The sequence below is a fragment of the Rhyacophila brunnea genome, unplaced genomic scaffold (assembly GCF_057557595.1).
Source record: "Rhyacophila brunnea isolate RB1 unplaced genomic scaffold, BYU_Rbru_1.0 scaffold_4, whole genome shotgun sequence".
Lineage (NCBI taxonomy): Eukaryota > Metazoa > Arthropoda > Insecta > Trichoptera > Rhyacophilidae > Rhyacophila > Rhyacophila brunnea.
The window spans coordinates 17,645,075-17,664,921 of NW_028233068.1; the positions used below are offsets into that span (position 1 = coordinate 17,645,075).

At 32.8% G+C, this 19,847-nt stretch overlaps 3 protein-coding genes across 11 annotated transcripts; 2 read left to right on the forward strand and 1 right to left on the reverse strand.

Annotated features, from left to right (window-relative positions):
- Nucleotides 1–857: 857 nt before the first annotated feature.
- LOC147067023 (transcription initiation factor TFIID subunit 10-like) lies at nt 858–2,259 on the forward strand. The gene has a single exon (XM_085953896.1). The coding sequence runs from the start codon at nt 977–979 to the stop codon at nt 1,424–1,426; it is 450 nt and encodes a 149-aa protein (XP_085810022.1). The 5' UTR covers nt 858–976; the 3' UTR covers nt 1,427–2,259.
- Nucleotides 2,260–6,143: 3,884 nt separating this feature from the next.
- Nucleotides 6,144–13,003, reverse strand: LOC147067024 (thioredoxin-related transmembrane protein 2 homolog). 5 transcript variants are annotated; one of them, XM_085953569.1, is made up of 5 exons: nt 12,503–13,003; nt 8,762–8,932; nt 7,551–7,685; nt 6,610–7,327; nt 6,144–6,250 (listed from the first exon to the last, which is right to left on the reverse strand). In XM_085953569.1, the coding sequence occupies exons 1-4, from the start codon at nt 12,886–12,888 to the stop codon at nt 7,201–7,203; spliced, it is 819 nt and encodes a 272-aa protein (XP_085809695.1). In that variant the 5' UTR covers nt 12,889–13,003; the 3' UTR covers nt 6,144–6,250; nt 6,610–7,200. The 5 variants fall into 5 exon arrangements, with proteins under 5 accessions (XP_085809695.1, XP_085809697.1, XP_085809694.1 ...); XM_085953571.1 differs by having other exon boundaries at nt 6,144–6,255; XM_085953568.1 differs by having other exon boundaries at nt 6,144–6,245; nt 6,548–7,327.
- Nucleotides 13,004–13,277: 274 nt separating this feature from the next.
- LOC147067025 (uncharacterized) lies at nt 13,278–19,162 on the forward strand. Of its 5 annotated transcripts, none has more exons than XM_085954001.1 (5): nt 13,343–13,472; nt 14,090–14,162; nt 14,960–15,247; nt 17,308–17,474; nt 18,220–18,791. In XM_085954001.1, the coding sequence occupies exons 3-5, from the start codon at nt 14,965–14,967 to the stop codon at nt 18,640–18,642; spliced, it is 873 nt and encodes a 290-aa protein (XP_085810127.1). In that variant the 5' UTR covers nt 13,343–13,472; nt 14,090–14,162; nt 14,960–14,964; the 3' UTR covers nt 18,643–18,791. The 5 variants fall into 5 exon arrangements, with proteins under 5 accessions (XP_085810128.1, XP_085810127.1, XP_085810126.1 ...); XM_085954003.1 differs by having other exon boundaries at nt 13,371–13,472; nt 14,090–14,148; XM_085954002.1 differs by lacking the exon at nt 14,090–14,162 and having other exon boundaries at nt 13,278–13,387; nt 18,220–19,162.
- The last annotated feature ends 685 nt before the right edge of the window (nt 19,163–19,847 follow it).

Here is a 19,847-nt window from a genome sequence, read left to right on the forward strand (position 1 = left end):
AATGAAAGTGTAATCTCTGAATCTTTTGCCAAATACGTTAGGAATACTTTATCAAAATAAACATCGTTATTTTTTACGTGCTTGGCAATAATTTCGTCAAAATCCTGATATTAAAACTAAACATAATAATATTGAATACCGAAAAATATTATTTATATCAGCTTTTTTAATTTTATTACCTACTAAAGAGTAGCCAAAAGTAGAGACCTACTTAAATCTCAATATTTCCATAATAATTTATAACAGAAGAAAAAAAGTTTCTTGAAAGAGGTAAAATAACATCCATTGACATTGATTTAAAATGAAATTTCTTGAATTCGCCGATAAGCATTTTGGTCGGAAGACGTACATACCTACATAAATAATAAAAAGGTGCTTGGAATTAATTCATAAATTCTGCTTTATTTTTTGTGAAAACCAAAAACATAAATACGTTTTCAATAGATAACCGCGTACTATTATTTTGCCGAAAATAAATACGTCTTTTTCTTGGTCTGCGTACTATAATTCGATAATAGAAAAATGGCAGCACTGAGTGAACATATTATAGACTATATATAACTTGGAAAAAAATGCTCGAAAAACGTAAAAAAATCCCTTGACTTGGTTTAAAATGAAATTTCTTGAATTCTTCGGTAAGCATTTTTGGTCGGAAGAGGTACCTAAATAAAAAGGGGTCTCGGAGTTTCTCAAATTCTCCATTATTTTTTTTCTGAGAAACAAAAAATCTATACATTTTCAACAGAATGACAACGCGTACTATATTTTTCCCCAAATACTATAATTTTGGAGGCTCTGTACTATAATTCCACTTTCAAAAGATGGCCATACTGCTATGATGCTGCTATGTTATGACGTGTATTGTCTATGGTGGTTGGTCAATGTCATTGTTGCTGTGAATCTGTACTGTGAACAACATAAAATTAACAAAATAATCGGTGTATTTCTATACAAATAAAGTTGATAAGATAGCTAAATGAACTTCAAAAACAATAGCAATAGCAACCTGCAAATGGGCGCCAGTGGATCTCCGAGTGCGTCAAATTCGCCAGCAACTGCAATGGGAGTTGAAGACGAAAATTGTGCTGGTCATGCATTAAGTGATTTTTTATTACAACTCGAAGACTATAGCCCGACAATACCTGACGCAGTGGTCGCGCATTACCTGAATATGTCAGGATTCGAGTCGCAAGATCCCAGACTGATCCGTTTGATAGCGATCGCCTCACAGAAGTTTTTGTCTGATGTAGCCAATGACGCTTTACAACACTGTAAAACACGGTCGACGAATACATCTTCCAGCCATAGTAATTCTAAGAATCAAAAGGGTAATAAAGAAAAGAAATATACCATGACTATGGAGGACTTGGTTCCGGCGCTTCAAGAGTATGGTATCACCGCCAGAAAGCCACATTACTTTGTTTAAATGAGGTGTTATTTTGTAATGTCGAAACAGTGAGAGTTCAATATTTTATGCTTATTGTTTTTTTAGTTATTGTAAGGAATTCTCCCACTGATTGTAATATTTTCCGTTTTGTTTAACAATAAAAATTATTTATACGTCTAAGGATGTGTTCGTAGAAAATTCTAATTACAACAAAAAATTTGGTACATAGCTGCATAGCATACCTACATATTGTAGTAGTTTCAGTGATATCTACTTGTTGAAGTTTCGTTATTTAATTTTTCCTCGTATATTTGTCATTGTAGAATTGTTTGCCCATGACAAAATTTAATTTCAAATTAACATTTTCCTAAATTGTCCATAGGGTAAAATTCTATAATGCCAAGTACTTGTCTAATTTACTTTATTTGCAAAAATCATTGTACAAACTTATTTGTAGAATGGCCAAAAATGGAACTACGAACTACCATAGGACGCCATTTTTTAAATTTCATTTGAATGTCAGATTTTGTCCAGTTACGAGTCTTGATTGGGTAGTTTTCGACAGTGGCTCCCCCATCCCATTCTTCAGATAAGTTTAAATGTCTAGTTCTGCTTCATTATTATTTTATTTAGGAATAAAAATAGTAAGAAATATCCGAACAAAATGGGATGGGTACTTTTGAAATAACAAATCGTGTAATAGGTACTTTATATTTCTGATAAGTAAGTATGTCAGAATAGATACGATACAGTGTTTTATGTTTTTGTTAAATGGGATTAATAATATCTAAAACCAATGATATGTACTTTGATTTTAAATATTCAAACTTTATAAATTTAATATTATACTTAAATAAAAGATAATATATCTATCTCGTCTTTGTTCTAATACATTTTGTAGTATAGAATAAGTTGACAACTAGAAATTTTGCCTTTTTTTAAATTACAACATCTTGTCTTTCTATATCTATGTCCGTTCCATGGATGAAGAATATGAACACCACCCGATGCGCACTCTTTTTTCCAGGCCGGCATCCCTTATACAAATTTTATATGCCATTCAGAAGTCTTCTAGGAAGCTAAATGGCTGAATTCCAGTTGGCTTAGATAAAGGACCGGCCTAGTTGAAACTCCCAGGCATCTGCAGGATGTGGCCAAGCGAGATCACATCTCCATGTCAGATGTAACAACAATGAATCATCCGCTCACTTATCTCCTCGTTTCTGAGAAACTGGTGAACCAGTATTTCAAAATTTCAAAAAATTATTTTGCATATAATGAACATGAAAATTATAAACTTCGCAATTCAAATTTTGTAAGCGTTCACAACATAACAAAAAATAAGTGTAAATAAATAATTTTACAAAAAAATATAGGGTAATACCTAAATAAGTAATAAAATTAGAAAAACAAAACTACATGGAAGCACACAGAGTGAACTAGGCTGATTGACCCTATCTTAAAAACTCATAAAACAACATCCACCTAAATTCACCCTCACGGTATATCCGAAGCGCCTTGATTAAGTCTTTCAGTGCTAAAGACGCGTAATGATTAAGTGGCCGTTATATATAATAGGCATGCTATTTAAATGTATTGCCCTCCCAATTGGCATTACTAATAGCAGGTTATTTCTGCAACTACTGAGAACAAACAATGGATGCCCTCGAAACACCACCAAGAATGGCAGTTTCCATATATGGCGCGTATAAGTCGGAAAAAATATGTAGCTAAATTCTCTTCTAGGCATTGGTTTTTGACCCTCAGCACGCGGTTGTAGGATTTTCAAAAGGTGCCACATTATGAAGTCTCACAAAAGGTTATATTATGCTGAACTTTGAAGACAGATGCACCGGTTACTGGGTTTGTAAAGATATCGAAATGTCTCAATATTTTATTTTCAATACGTTTCCGGTCGTTTTTATTTACTAATAGCAATTCGAGGGCTTAGTGTCAAACAACACTATCTACAAAAGTGCAACTTTACAGGAGAGCCAAAAATCGTTATTTTCGATTCTTGTAACTCAACAAGGGAAATGTTTATTTAAAACCTAATGTTAATATTTTATAATTTATTGTGTATTGTACATTTATCTTGCTTATGATGATGTTAAAATTTATAGGGATAGTTTTAAAAAAATATGAAAACAAGGGTAACTTATGTAGTTAGTGTTAAACTTTACTGACGATTTAATAAGAAATTAGAAAAGATTGACATAACGTTTTTTGACTATCATGTAGCCGTAAATTTAAAATAACGTTATCTCAAAAAAAAAAAAAAAACACTTTGTAGATAACGTTGTCTGACTTTAAGCACTCGAATTGGTGAGTACAGTAGAGATTATGCGGACTGAAGATAATGGATAAAATCGGAAATTCATACTTAAATATTTTTATTTTACTGAGGTATATTTTTTAAATTATACGAAACTGATAATCCTATAAAAATCCAGATAATCGCGGTTCTACTGTATTTAATATGATTTCGTGTTGCACAGTATTTTTCTTCATTACTTGTATGACTTAATAACAAGGGAAGTTCATATTACTTGATGTAGCAATAAAATATCTAATAAATGTTGATGATATAAAAGTACTATGGAATTTGAATGAATTAAAATGGCCATTTTATTCACTTATAATTAATATTCACAGCTCGTGTTAGTCAATTTATTACTGATTTCATAATTTTAATATAGATTGCAGTTAAAAAAATTCTGGGTCACATAGTACTCATTTTCAGATCTCCATTGTTATGTGATCCCGTGAAGTAACAATAAAATTGTTAGTCATGCAATTCAATAGGTATTTTTGCAATAATAATACCATGTCTGTGTAATACAATATATTAGATAACATAAGGTGCATTTGAATAGGAGTATGTAAATTGAGATATTGAAGAATAAAAGAGGACAAGTGACATCACATACATGTGTGAAATATGATTCAAACATGCAACTTGTGTAGAAAGATATATTATTATATAACCATTTGCTACCCACCTATGTATTTATCTATTATGCTGTGGACATGGTATATAAAATGTCTATTTCATAGCTACTATACATAATTTTAATGTTTTGGGTTGAATTTTTCTCTTTCAGATACATTATATATTTTTTTCATAGAATAATAAAAATTGTTTGAAAAAATACAGAGCGTTGGAGCAGACCCTTTTTTGAGTTTGCTCCGGGAGCTAATAGTTGCTCCAGCTCCGCTCCGGGTAAAAAGTTTTAATAAGTATTATTATGTAAGTACCTATACAATTGTTAAAAAATAAAAAAGTAAGTAGTTTTAAAATATTCGTCATTTTCATAATTAATTCTATTAAACAAAATTTCCGACAGCAAAAGTGAGGTTATTTATCAATCGGCAGTTTTGCAATATTTCAAATGATTCCAGTGTTGCAAAGTGTCAAAATATAATATCTACTATTTTCATTAGATTTTAGGATGAAAATTTCATAATAAAAAGAACAACCGGAGCACTGCAAATTTTTGGTGCTCCTTCTCCGGGTAAAATCTCATTGCTCCTGCTCCGAGCTCCCCTCCAACGCTCTGATAAAATACCCCATTTACAAGAATGTTGAAAATGTTTAATTAAAAGACACAAGAAGGCCGGCAAGCGATTCTTAAGAGGTGCCATGTGGTGTCAATATGCTCCAATTAAGGAACGACATGGTTACAGAAGAAGATTTTTGACTAGAGTTGATTATCAGCGCACATTTATTAATACGCAGTGTTCATAATGCCTACCTGGAATCCTCATGGGCTAATAAGAAAATATGTATAATTACATAATGAAAAAATTCTTCTTTATAATCAAAGTGAATTCTTAATCGACTATATGAATAAAATATCTAATGAGAATGTTTTAAACTTTTCTCTTAGGACACGGATACAAATTTCTTCACAAAGTAGAACAAAACCATGTATGTAGTAAAATTTTCAGGTTAATAACAGTCCATCGAAATAAACCGTTCTCTAATACATAATTGTTAGCATGTCTATTCCACAAATTGAATCACCTCCACGATCCTGTGCTTAGGCAAAAAATTAAATTTTATTTTAATGTGTATTTGATCAAGTATAAGGACCCCAACAGGTTAGGCGAATGGTTGACAACCATTCCTTATAAAAATATGTTAATATAACCACCACAGCGAAAATATTAATTTGCTTTATTACTATGGTTCATCAGGCTTTTAATGATAGATTTTGTGGAATTTTCCCTTTTTTGTAGTCTGCATTCCTCTCTGCTAAGGCTTGTGACAGATCTGTTAGGTACCCCTTGACCCATTCATTTCTATACTGTGGATAATCTGAAAGCTATTGGTCGAAAAAAGACAATGGCGTCACCTGATCACTTCCGCGTGAGAATCCTTCCACATCCTCTTCGACTTTGCCGGTGACTACCAGCCTTTTCAAATTATCATTGTACTTGCACCCGAATAAATACCATGAGCCTTGAGATTAGATATGTAGCTCCTTGAGGATAGAGCTGGTAGTGCACTTGGCCATCCACGGATTTCTGTAAAGGCATCTGGAGGAGACAAGCAATTGTACTAAACTCTCTTTAGTGTCTAGTTCTGCTTTTGCTCTTCCTAATTATATCTAGCCTAGATATGGTGATTTTTACCATCTCTACTCATCTAACAACCTTAATTTTAAAACACCATTTATATTACTCTTCATTGTCTGAAATCGTACACATCTAATCTAACTTATATTATAAATAAGAAATAAAAACAGCAACAAACAAAACACAATAATTTATTAAATATTCGAATTATTGCAATCTTTCAATCCGTAATGTAATTTAAAAATGATCGATATTTCACCAAACTATATCATTGGGTCTATTCTATACTTATCGACCGCTAAAGTGATAAAGTGATAAATATTATCAAACTTAGGGTAGGTTTGTATCAAAATATTAGCACTTATTGCAACAATTACACGAAGTTGGTTTTTATTGTTGCAATAAGTGCTATATTTTAACAGAACCTATCTTGCTGCTGTTAAAATATCGCACTTATTGCAACAATAAAAACCAACTTCGTGTAATTGTTACAATAAATGCTAATATTTTGATACAAACCTACCCTAAGTTTGATACTATTTATCACTTTAGTGTTCGATAAGTATAGAATAGACCCACAGCTCACTTGAATGGTGTTAACTCTGTCAATTCTTGTGAGAAGTCATTATGCTACATTGTACACTATATTTATAAAAAATTAATGAAATCAACTTAAAATACAAAAGTGCAGCATCACGGATAGTGTTGAAAGCTTCACTGTCTTTGCAATGCTGCCTATTTATTATGCTTTAAGTTACGTGAGAGTTTTGAACATTTTTAAAATAATTACATACAAAGACTAGGTAAACTGACAGGAATTGTTCAAATTACAAGGATATAAAACTAAAACATTCAAAATACAATTCACCTCTACTGGATATCTAAGACAATTTTCCATTTGTCATCTATTGAACACTATAAATGCTTAAAATGCCACATTACATTAAAGATCATGAAAGCAAACTTTGTAAAATATAGACAAGTTCAGTCATAAGCTTTAACATCTCTATAATTCTTCAAAAATCAATCTTTAATACCATATTGGTATGTATTATGTTACTTTTTACATTCTTTTAGGCAGTAATGGTAATATACGTTTTGAGCACTCAACAAAACTTTCACAGGACGCACGCATACTGAAAATTTTAACAGCAAGAAATTAAACATGTGATCACTCCAATTGTAAAAAAATGTAGTCTAGAAGAACCATTGCGTTTTTGGTAAACAATGTCTTAATCATCTTTATTTTTAATCTGCGCTTTCGGTTTCGCTGCAGCGGCAGCCAATGCGTCTTTACATTCCTTATGTAATCCGATCAGGTCATATGCAGCTTTGATGTTATCTTCGGAGAACAGGAATCTGCAAAAAAAATCAGTAACCAAACCTCTTTGCTATTTACACCAATCAACATAATATAAGTAATATGAAAACAGATAGCAATAACTTGTCATCAAATTACATATCTAAAGGGACTATAGTATGATAATGTATACATGCAACTTTGCAATAACTATATTATAACCTCTGTAATTCATTTGATTTTTTTAAATTTGAAGCTTGTAATTAAGAAATAAAATCTTACTTCTGCAACTTGTTTCTTGAATCAGGTTCTGGTCTACGCATTTTCTCTTTGCCTTCTTTCATCAAGAGCAGGGTTGGCAATTGACGGCTCAATGCATTATCCATGATGCCGAATTTCACCGCAGATTCCGGATATCTGTAACCAAATAAAATTTTGTTCTGGAAAAGTTCCCATTTTCACATAATCTTGCAATACGGCGTCCACTGTGAAACTGAGGCTAGAACTCTCGCCTCCAATTTAATATGTACTTACATAAGAATTAGTAATATTTACTATTATAAATATTCATTCAATTTTAATCACAATATTTTATATTAATAGGTAGGTACTCACTCATATTTAGGAAATATTATGGTTTAATTAATAGAAAAAATTAATAATAACATTAGAAAGCACAATATTTATATTGTGCTTTCAGTTTACTGTGTCGTGAAGAGTGTGCAAAGTATGGCTAATGGCCCTTAGAGTGGGGGCTGTATTAACAGGTTTTTTAAAGGAATAGTAGTTAGCCATTCGCCAATCCCGTTGATTCCTTGCACTGGGTCAAACAAAACATGTATTTTTGGTTGCTACAAGTCTGGGAAAGAATTTTGAAAAAAATGGCAAAGAAAATCAGCTGACATACGCATAAGCCCACATATTTACATAAATACCTATTACAAAACATTTTTTTTTATTCAATGATTAATTTACAAGACTAGAGAATCTAACATTCTTAATTGAACATACATAATTTTAAAGACAAAATTTGCATGACTATTAGTTAATTTCATCATAATTAGGTAGGGTCATAGATGTAATAAAAAGAGGGGCAAGGAATCGGCTTTCTCATACAACTGAATGAAGCAGGCCAACAATAGCCGAAATAGCGACGTGATAAAAAAAATTCAGGGCATCACGGAGGATTTACTTTGGTCATTATAACGTATCCATATAATCAATAATGTTAACGTTAATTTTGCCACAAATTGATTACAAGCCTGCCTTACCATACTTTTTTATATAACCTGCCTGCTCCACTATACTCTCATATAACCTGTCGCCCGTAGGGTAGGGTATATGTAGGTAGCTAAATTTGTAAAACACATTGGCCGGAATCCGATGGATGCAGGTTCAAGTCCTGTTCAAGATTTTTTTTTGTATGTATGTCGCTGAGGTGTTTTTAAATTATGTATTTGAGCCTACAGGTGAATTTTGAAAGGCAAGTATACCTTCCGACATCCACTTTTCCAAATTTCAAATTGGTCAAATGGAAATCAGCCGAGAGTTGTGAGAAGATAGGAGCAAAGTTGACGCATGCCGGATGCCACGCCGTATAGAAGCACACCAGCCACACAACTTTCTTATCACGTTGCATTTCTTCTTCCATGTTCTGCGCTCCTCTGAAAACAATAAACACGAAAATCGGCTTAGTAACAATAATCCTAGTATCAATAAGTATACAAAATACATATAATTCATAACCCCTAAATCCAAATATGTTAAAAAAAACTTTCTTATATAGAGATGGACCCTAGACATAAAAAGGCACTGGTCTACTAATTTTCATGCAAACTGTGAAGAGATAAAGGAGCAGTTCCCAAGACTGAGGTTGCTGAGTTTGAATAAACAATTAATATGTCTTGTTTTAATTCCAGACCTAGTGGGAATGGGCGATGGCCGCAGGTGACGGGGGAGGGGGAGGGGGAGGGGCAGGGGGAGGGGCAGGGGTCGAGGCCGTGGCAGAGGAAGAGGCCGCGGCAACTAAACAATACCATTCATTATAAATTTTTATATTTCACTTTCACCTACCTAAATCAATATCATTAACATCCCAGAAAACCACGTGATAAAGCCACGGCACCACAATACAATTTGTTATTTTGGCCGACATTATTTTGTGTAGCAGTTACAGTCTTTAATAATTACAAGATAAAAAGAACTTTTTATATGCGTTTTTAAATTTTCCGTTGAATCATATAAACTTGACTTGACTAGCTTAAACAATCAAAAAAATTTGTACTTGATAGAAATAATACTGAAATGTCATATTGATTTCCATAGTAACGCATGTATATATTAATAATTTAGTTGCTAGGACCCACTTAGCAACCAATTTAACTTTTTACGGATTTCTTTCGAAATAACTTTTCATACAAAACAGAATTAACTGAAAATGAAATCAATTCTACTTAAAGATGGCTAAAAGTATTAAAAAAATGCATTGGCATCGTGTTCTGATATATTCTAAAAGTTTCAAATGTCTAGCTAGTCGGGAAGTTAGTTGAAAATCGATTGCAAGATTTGTACCGGTTATGACAAACTGGAACTTGATTCAGCGTTTTCAATAAGGAACACCACAGAAGACTCCATCTAACAGAACGGTTTCTTCAACATCTTTGGGAAATCCCATTATTACCAAAAATTATTTTTAAATTGAATACACTAATCTTATCAAATGTCTACCTCTGTGTAAGATTCTTGCTTCCTTAACAAGTCTAATCATTTTATAGAGTTCGGTCCCGCTTGCTGTGTTTGAAAAAATGTATAATGCCATCTGTTAATAAAACTTTTAATTAAACTTATTGGTTTGCAATGGTAGATTTTTCTCCTATAATGATTTTAATCACAGATCAGTGGGATTCATTTTACGGGGAAATTTTCACGTGGTTTCAGGTAAGTAGGTGTCATTAAATAATATTTTCATTTAAAAATGTATTTAAATATGGTGAAAAATGTATGGTATCTTTTATTACCTATTTTGATATAAATAAATAATGGATATTAAAATTTGGAAAAAAATTCAAAATTACCAGTTAAGTGCCCAACCCACTTTTTAATCGGTTTATACATTTTGGAAATTGTCTCGTCTTTATTTCAAAATGCAACAAACACCCAAACCGATATTTGTACTTAAAGCTCATGCTTTACAACAAGCTTACCTGCGCAAACCGGTTTGTATCGGGAAGCCCGTGTGTATGGACGGGAAAACTGTAGCTTGCGCAAACCGAAAAGCGCTGTACCAGCGTTCTGAATTTTTTGTACAAACTATACCGCGCAGGCATGTCGCTGGCCCGTCTAGCCAGCGCATAAAGGGATTTTGAAGTGTAAGGTTTGTAGATGCATTTGAAATTATTATCTAGTTGATATTGCAACAAAGGTCCATTCAACTTCGAGCTATATTTAGATTCATATTTAATCATATTTATTGAATGTCATTGATTAACTTAATATCCTCAAAATCTCAGCTTGAGTTTTTTTGGGCTTGGACTTTTATTGCACTAAACAGCTCAAATATGCATTAGATTCGAGAATACCAATCCCGGAATTGCAATTCTTATACATGACATGATTGTGGTCTAAGTCAGTGCTCCACAACCGGTGTGCCGTGAGACGATGCTAGGTGTGCCGTGGTGCATTGCATCAATAAAAAAAAACAAATAATTTTATATAATTATACAATACTTACGTGACAGCCAAATTTGCATATATGGCTGGTAATAATATATTTGAGCACCTGCATGAACTTAATAAAAGAATGCAAGGTCAGAATGAAAATATATTGACGTGCTCTGATAAGTTAGAAGGATTCAAAAATAAGAAGGAGTTAAGACAAGGAAACAAATGTACCAAAGGAGCCACCAGTACACAGCAATTAATTTTGGATCTGTCTCAAAAACATTTACCTTTACTGCAAAAGAAATTTCATCATTACTTTCATACAATCAATACGACTGGATTTGAAACCCTTTTGCAGCCAATGCCGAAAATTCTACAGAAGCGCTTTTCCTATAAATTCGAGAGAAATTTGTTTAATTGATACACGATGAGACGCCAAAACTGAACTTCGCTGATGTTCCATAGGCTATTTTCTGGATTTCGATTATTAAAGAAAATCCTCGAATTTCCGACAAGGCTATCGCAGTTAAGCTCCCATTTTCTACGACATATCTAGCTGAGCAAAGTTTTTCAACTCAAGTTATAATTAAAAATAATAAGCAGTCTCTCAGCTTTTTCAAATGTGAAGTCAAAATATATAAAACTTTTACGTTCATTGAAACCAGCTCAGATATTATCACATTAATTGGTTATTATATTGATAAAACAAATATATGGAAAAATGTACATTTAGTTATTCCTTGTGTGTTATGTAAGTATATTTAATTATGTATCAAATAAAAAAACATAAATCAATATAATTTTGGTGCATGACCCCCACAAGGGGGGGTCTGACAGGCCTCCAGCCTGGGGGCCGGCGTCAGGTCAACCAGATAAGTGAGATAAACACAAATTACAAATTTGCTTTAATGGTAAAAAAAGTCGCCTGCTACGATAGTATTACTATTTTAAAACATGCAATTGTAGGATACATTTATTATTATTGTGTCAATACTCGACGAATAATTATTCCTAAGGAATCTGACAACTAACCATAATAATTCAAGTGGACATATTAATAAATACAAAAAATCGTTAAACATACAATCAATACCATTAATTTTACCTCGAACACCATTTGAAAAACGCTATTTTACAGTATCACAGTCTTTAACCTTAACGATAGGTAGGGAGAGCGCCAAAGATCCTTTCAGAATGTGGGGTCCATGTTTTGGCGTATAAATTATTTTATGTGTGGTGTGCCGCGGAATTGTGGGAGGACCTTTGGTGTGCTGTGGGTGACAAAAGGTTGCGGAGCACTGGTCTAACTGATGCAACACAGAGCTAACAGTATTAGAAGGAGTAATATTCATCTTAAATAGTACAGAACTAACTTAAAGTAAAATATAGTATAACCACAGCCTGCTCAGCAATCAAAAGCAGATAGGATAAAAATAAGCGAAAAAAGATTATGTACTTTCGGTGACTGGGTGCATATTACATATTATATAAATATATTATTTATGTTCGATGTATGATATGAGAAGCATGCACTACCAAGGGTGATTATGAATTTGATGAATAAAATAACACACCTGAAATAGACGATGTTCTCCGGGCCTGAATAAGTGGGCTCAGGTAACACCAACCCGAAGAGAACAAAAAGAATACCGTACACAATTCCCATCCTAGGATCCGAATAGAACCAAAGAATTAAATTTGCAACTTTAGTGTATATAAACGAAGAAGTTAGGTAATTTATCATCGTGACACTTCCAGCTTTCCTCGTTCTGATCATTATTACAATGATCAAGAAAAATAAAATTTCAGTCTCTCTTCCATTTAATTCACAATCAGCCTGTTGAAAAATTGTGCTGCACACGATCGGAGTTCGCTTAGCAATTATATATGAGATGCTCATTATTATATTCACCCAGTAATAAGGCTTTGTTAATAAAATCAGGTCCTTTTTGAACGACATTTTTAAGGTGTTTGTGTCAATTCGTTTATTTAATTTGTGCAAATTGGATGTAATGATAAATTAAATTGGTTAAAGTAGTAAAAATAACATGTCAAATCTGTGTCAGTGGAAAGGCAATGTTACCAGAATCGAAATAAAAATAAATATTATTCTTTCAGTTTGCACTGTAGGTGAAGGTAGATAGGTAGGTAGGTATATTGTTTACTTTATGCATTATAAATATTACTGATGAATACAAACGTCTACGTACGTTTTGAACATCTTATATCTATATATTTTTTTTTAATAAAAATATTCTTAACCAGATGGATAATATTATTCGAAATCATTAATTAAATTATTTGTTTTTAGTGGAAAAAATCAAAGATTAGTGTGTACTGGCCACACTCATAGCTATGAATGTCATAGACAATAATATACGTAAAATGGATAGTCTATCATAGATAAGATAAATAAAGTCTATGGATATACTTGTCACTATCCTTCGGGTTTGACGTCGGTAAAATAAAATATAATTCGTCGTTCATAGCCAACTGATTTCCAATTCCTATCGATTATTATAACCTTACTAATTATTTAAATAGGTACCTAAACCAAATTAATTATATAATAATAGCATCAAAACAGAAAGGTCTCTGGATCAAAGGCATAAAATATGCCTGAAGGTTTCACTTTGTTTGACAAACGTCAAATATTTTTTAACGTACACTAAGCTCAGAAATTTGGCGCGGGTGTATAAATTTTTGAATCAACAGCTGATGCCAACTTTTCAAAAACGATTTTTTTCGATCTGCCTACTCACCACTCCTCCGATGTTACGTTTTGATACATTTGCATGTCGTATTAAGTACTTTTAAATCGAAATTAATCATTTTTCAGATGCTAGACAACGTCATGTTATACAATTATTATTGCATGCAATAAAATTGAGTTTGTATCTATTGTACGACAACTTCTTCTTGGCTACGCTTCTAGGCGCTGTTGTCTACTAAATGGGAGGAGCTTGTTAGTTTATAATGGAATTGCGGTTAAAAATGGGCCGAGCACGTTAGTTCACAGTTTTAACACGTAGCCAAAAAGATGTTGTCGTACTATACATACTAATCTTATATTATAATATGTTTAATTCAATGATTTTTATTTTAATTTTATTATAATAACGAAGTCCATTAACAATAATCCTACTAACAATAATTTTCAGAGAGCATCAAGATCTCCAAATTTATTGGACAAAATTAACAGAATTTAGTAATATTTCAGGTGCATATTCTTTAGTAAGTTTCGACTTGATGCAATTAATAAATATTTCCAAAAATAATTCTAATAGGTATCTTTCTAAGGTTACTTGAACTTCTGGATGCATATTTTTTTTTACTGAACGACACTAATAATTATGCCAACTGAATCTGAAACATTTCTTATGGCATTAACTCTATAACGAGCTGGAAAAACGGACAGATTATAGAGACGTTGATATAATATACTCAACATAAGGAGCAAACACATTCAAAGAAAAAAAAAGTTAGGTCCGTGGCATTGGTTGTAAGAACGTGACATAAAAATTAGACGTGCTAGGTTATAATCCTAAGATGATCATTAATTATTCTACTCACATAGCACACACCACGTCTTCTCTCCACATATGGTCAGCTATGAACCGTTGCCTAAATTCAAACAGTATATTGCGATACTCATCACATATTGTACTGCTCAAATCGCCCACTGTAGGGTGCCGACAATGAATTTTTAATTCCATAAATAACCATAATGGCGGGATGAACATTGTTACAGTAGTCGTAATGTACATCTGTCATAAAAAGATACAATTTAATGCATCTTTGTTCAGAAATTAGATACCAATATGAACTCGTTCGTAAAGCTTAAATTTATTTTTAACTGAATGAATTGTGTTGGATATGGGTTCATGTCTTTTTTGGCTCAATTTATTTGAGATTTTTAATTATGAATGGTATAGTTATTTAAGATTCATTAATTTAATTGAAAACTGCAGCTATCTTTTCAATTTTTAAAAATGATCGGTATGCCTGTCTTCTCCTTTTCATGAATGAAGATACGATGAGTGAAGAAATGGACTCTAAACCTGTGTGGGACTTGCGGAACTGTCCTCCTCAATTTATCATCGACTTTATACAGGAATATAAAGCCTTCCCAGTCTTATGGCATAGAAAATTTAGACACGCTCGAAACCGAGATAAAAAATTGGCATACAAGCAACTCACTGCACTTGCACAGCGTACTTTTCCTGAAGCTGATGTACACTGGGTGTGTAGACGCATTCAAAGTATCAGGTCAAGTTTCAAGAAGGAAATGAATAAAGTTGAAGCAGCACAAAAAGAAGGTGATTAATCAATTCAAATTCTATGTTACAAGGGCCGTATGCATAGTTTTTTTCGCATGGGTTTAACTATTTAACGTATACATATTTTTTGACATTTCGTAAAACAATCAAGACCCAGCGCTCGAAATGGAAATGTTTACGAACCGGAGCGCTCGACAAATTTTCTGAAGATATTTACATAGTCATCAAATTGTATGTGTATTTTATAAAAATGAGTGTGTCAGATTTTCTATTCTATGGCCTATCTAGCTCAGACGGTCAACATATTTTTTCCACGAGACGGAGCGATAATTTTACAAATTTCACGAGCTGGAACGGCGCTCCGGTGCGTTCCGTTCCATTTCGAGCCCTGTCAAGACCGTTCATTGGTCGGCCTATTGTTACTAGGTGATGTGCAGCCAATGAGTAATCGGATAATTGAGGCGTATATTATCAAAACCTGCTTAACTCCACGAACACAATTGTTGGCAAAAGCGAAAAAACTGCTGTGGGCTTAATTATTGCAAAATATAAGAAAAGATAGAATTAATGAATAAAGAAGTAGATAATAACACGTCACCTGCCGGGTTTTAATTGGACGAAAAATCAAAATGGCGGTTTTTATCTGTGATGTCATTGGTTGTATGGATATGAGTCTATTTTGAAACTAAACCATTAAGGATTTGAGCACGATTTGATACTGAACATGATTTTCAACATGAATTATCTCTGCATTTAAAGCAGTTACGCAAGCAAATGAATATTTATTCTATAGGTATTGCCATAGAGAACAGCTTGGCATCAAAATTTGAAAAAACTCGAAAATGGTTGGTAGGTACGAGGGTGGGTCAATAATTCCTTAGAAAAAAGCATTAAAACAGGGCATTGTCCTGATGAAAGAGGATTTTTTTCCTGTTTAAATGAGGCCGTTTTTCTTCAATTTCGTTTTTTAGCTGGTCCAATAAAGATGCATAATAATCCCTTGTTATTGTTTTTCCTTTTTCCAAATAGTCAACGAAAATAATTCCACGTGCATCCCAAAATACAGTAGCCATAACCTTACCAGCTGATTTTACGGTTTTCGCCTTCTTTGGACATGGTTCGCCTTTCGCAATCCACTGCTTTGACTGTTCTTTCGTCTCGGGAGTATAGTGGTGTATCCATGTTTCATCTACAGTCACAAAGCGACGAAAAAATTCATCCGGATTGCGTTGCATGAGCGACAACAGGGCTTTAGAGGCCACCACCCTATTGCGTTTATTGTCGACTGTGAGCAAACGCGGCACCCATCTTGCAGAAACTTTTTTCATGCCCAATTTGTCATGTAAAATAGAAATGACGCTACCTTTTGAGATCCCTGTAACCTCAATTATCTCACTCAACTTTAATCTTCGGTCACTTAACACCATATCGTGGATTTTATTGATCATTTCTGGTGTAGTCACCTCTACAGGACGTCCTGAGAGTGGTTCATCCTTTGTTGATGTACGACCACGTTTAAATTCATTTAACCAGTTATAAATAGTTGCAAGTGAAGGAGCAGATATGCCGTGAACTAAATCCAACTCATTTTTTATTTCCTTTGCTGTTAACCCTTTTATATTAAAATGTTTAATAACAGCTCTAAACTCGATTTTCTCCATTTTTGTAAACAAGCAAATTTTTTTTTTAAATGTACGAAAATAAAAAACAACAACCCGACCAATCTGATTGAAACTTCGCAGCATACTGAATCGGTAGTGCCGCTGCATGAAAACAAACCGCTTACAGTACTAGTCGCGCCACCTGTCGGCTTTTCTAAGGACTTATTGACCCACCCTCGTATCTTTTGATAATAAGGTGCTCAATTGGTATTGAACAGTTTACAGCCAATGAAAAATTTGAACCTCCATTTTATATATTATCATAAATATGATGAACTCATTTTCTGATCAACGTGAAAAAAAATTAATATCCACAACCAACTAACAATAATATATTAATTAATAGTCGTTTAAACAAAAATAACTATCGAATAAAACACAATCTGTGGACTGTATTTTTATAATATTGTAAAGTAACAATTCTATGTTAATTTTCAGGTAAATCATACAATTCGGGCCTGTGGTATTTTGAATTGATGCTTTTTATTAGGGACGCAAGAGAAAAAGACATTTTTGATGATTTGGAACAAAATTCTGATGATTTTGATGAAGATCCTATCACATGTGAGGATGTAGAGAGAATAGTGAAGAAAGAAAAAAATGATGCAAGTTTCCTTTAAAATTTTACTATTGTCCACGAAAGTATGTTTTGCCGGAATGATATAGTACATATTATTTATAAAATGTTTCTTTCTCTTTAATAACAGGCATGTACTGAAATATGACCATATTCTAAAACATTAGAGCGAGAGGTTTAAAAGAATACTATTTTATGTAATAAAAATACTTTATGCAGTCATCAAATGTTTAAAATAAATATAAAGGATAATAAGGCTTCAAAATTATGTAAATAGATTATCTACAACATTTAAGGAATGTCCAGGATCATGCTTTGAAAATACAATAAAAACTCCATTTTGACCTACGCTGAGCATGTCCGCCCTTAATGAAAACAAATACGCATGGCTGACAAAGTTTATTGTGGACTATTTATGTCGGATCTTAACAGCCTACCTCCCACCCTTCGCCACTGCTGGATAGATTAGATAACACAGTTAAATTCAAAATAATAGTAAATTAAGAAAATTTTACTAAAAGATTGACTACAGGCTATTCAACTTGTCAGCTCTCAATGAGACATGGTGAGATGGTTTTGCCTCCAAACTCTGATAGCTTGGTTTAATATAACGAGTGTGGAGATACATGAGAACTTTTTGTATTGTTTTGTGAGAACTATTTATGTTATTTTCTCTTTTCTCTATTAGTTTATCAGTTAATCCACTGCCCAGTTAATGCAGCCCCTGTAGACGGTAGACTGTAATATTATACCTAGTTTAAATTTTTTTACAGGAACTTCTATATACAACATTGAAAAGGAAACAAAAACCAGTTGATGACGAGACTCATAGGAAACGGCAGTCGTCAAGAAGTAATCCATTCTCACAGGTGGTAATAGAAACTCATGCAAATCAAATTGAATATGAGAATGATACAAATAGTCTACCTATTGAATGTGATTACAATTCATCAATCGACACCACTAGTAAAATTGACGAACATGAACTTTTGGCAATAAATGTCAAATTGAAACTCAAAAGAATGACTTGTGTCCAACAAATTTACGCTGAGAGCCTGATCAGCACGATTCTCACACAAGGCTTATTAAATGAATTGTGTCGGCAAACTGTTATTTATAATGTTTCTAAAAACAGTGAAACAAAATCTAATGCTAATGAAATTGATAAAAATGATTCCGATCGTAGTGACCAATAACATGTTAGATAGGTATTTATAAGAAGTCTTTATTGCTATAATCTGACTTTTATTATTCGCGATATTTCATTATAGGTACCTACATATTCTTTGATTTTAAGGTTAATTTTATTCTATACATCACTGATTTACCATATCGTCGCTTAAGAAACAACACCGCGGAAGTCAATTAATTAAAATTTTCAGGGGAAACAAAAAACGTCTCAAAAAATTGAAAATTGATACCTTTTAACTTTTTTTTTTGTGTTTAGTTAAAAAAAATCATTTTTTCATTCAAAAAGAATTTTTCCATAGAAGGAACACGTTGTAGGATTTTTTTACCTACCGAATGTTATTCAAAACTCAAAACCGGCAAATGGGAACTTACGCGGTGTTGTTTCTTAAAAGACGATATAGGACAGACTTTTAGCTAAATTCACATAGATTTGCTGCATATGTATATAATTTCTGACAGTTCGTAAATGATGAAGAAAAAAAAATGATTTTATTATATTTTTTTATTTTGTAATAAAAGAATGTCAAACAATGTTGTCCATATTTTTCTATTCCATGTTTTCGTATGTAATTAATGTCTTTATTTTATAGCAACATTTTATTATTTTTATGAGATAAATGGCGTGACACTCCCCGAAACATCTTGCATTGGATAAAATAAAAAAATACATCAAGCTTAGATTTCGATAATACCTATCTTTGGTCGGCAGGTACCTAAATATATTTCACAGATATCACCACATTAATTTATGTAGACTTCTGAGGAAAGCAAGCAGTCAGTCTGAATAACAGTTTGTAGGTAGATTACACGCAATGTGTACTTTGAATACAAATTGACTATTATGTGACTCACTGATAGGTAGTGCTGTATATATTATAATATATATATTTTTTGGTAATGTCATTATTCTGATAAAGTAATCCCAATACATTTTTGGATGTTTATCAGAAAGTAAACGAATCATTAATTTATTATTTATAAAATAAAATACTAATGCGAGCAATAGGTAAGTTGTCATTAGCTTAGAACATAAATAGGGTGGGCAGACATCCTGTATTGACCAAAAATTTTCTGTCTGTACTGACATTCAGTACACGGGTACAGATGACACATGTCATTAAAGATAAATGACGGCAGAGCAAGTGAAGATTCTTTTTATTTTCTAAAACTCTTTAAGCACTTAAGTGCATGGTTGCTACATCAGTGTGGC

Excerpts from the sequence above, each read along its gene's own strand:
- LOC147067023 (XM_085953896.1), top strand. The coding sequence starts at position 977 with ATGAACTTCAAAAACAATAGCAATAGCAACCTGCAAATGGGCGCCAGT.
- LOC147067024 (XM_085953569.1), bottom strand. The coding sequence starts at position 12,888 with ATGTCGTTCAAAAAGGACCTGATTTTATTAACAAAGCCTTATTACTGG. Across the intron at positions 8,933-12,502 it reads GAGAACATCGTCTATTTCAG|AGGAGCGCAGAACATGGAAG; the intron begins GTGTGTTATTTT and ends TATTGTTTTCAG. Across the intron at positions 7,328-7,550 it reads TCAAGAAACAAGTTGCAGAA|ATTCCTGTTCTCCGAAGATA; the intron begins GTAAGATTTTAT and ends TTTTTTTTGCAG.
- LOC147067025 (XM_085954002.1), top strand. The coding sequence starts at position 14,965 with ATGAGTGAAGAAATGGACTCTAAACCTGTGTGGGACTTGCGGAACTGT. Across the intron at positions 15,248-17,307 it reads TGAAGCAGCACAAAAAGAAG|GTAAATCATACAATTCGGGC; the intron begins GTGATTAATCAA and ends GTTAATTTTCAG. Across the intron at positions 17,475-18,219 it reads TGAAGAAAGAAAAAAATGAT|GAACTTCTATATACAACATT; the intron begins GCAAGTTTCCTT and ends ATTTTTTTACAG.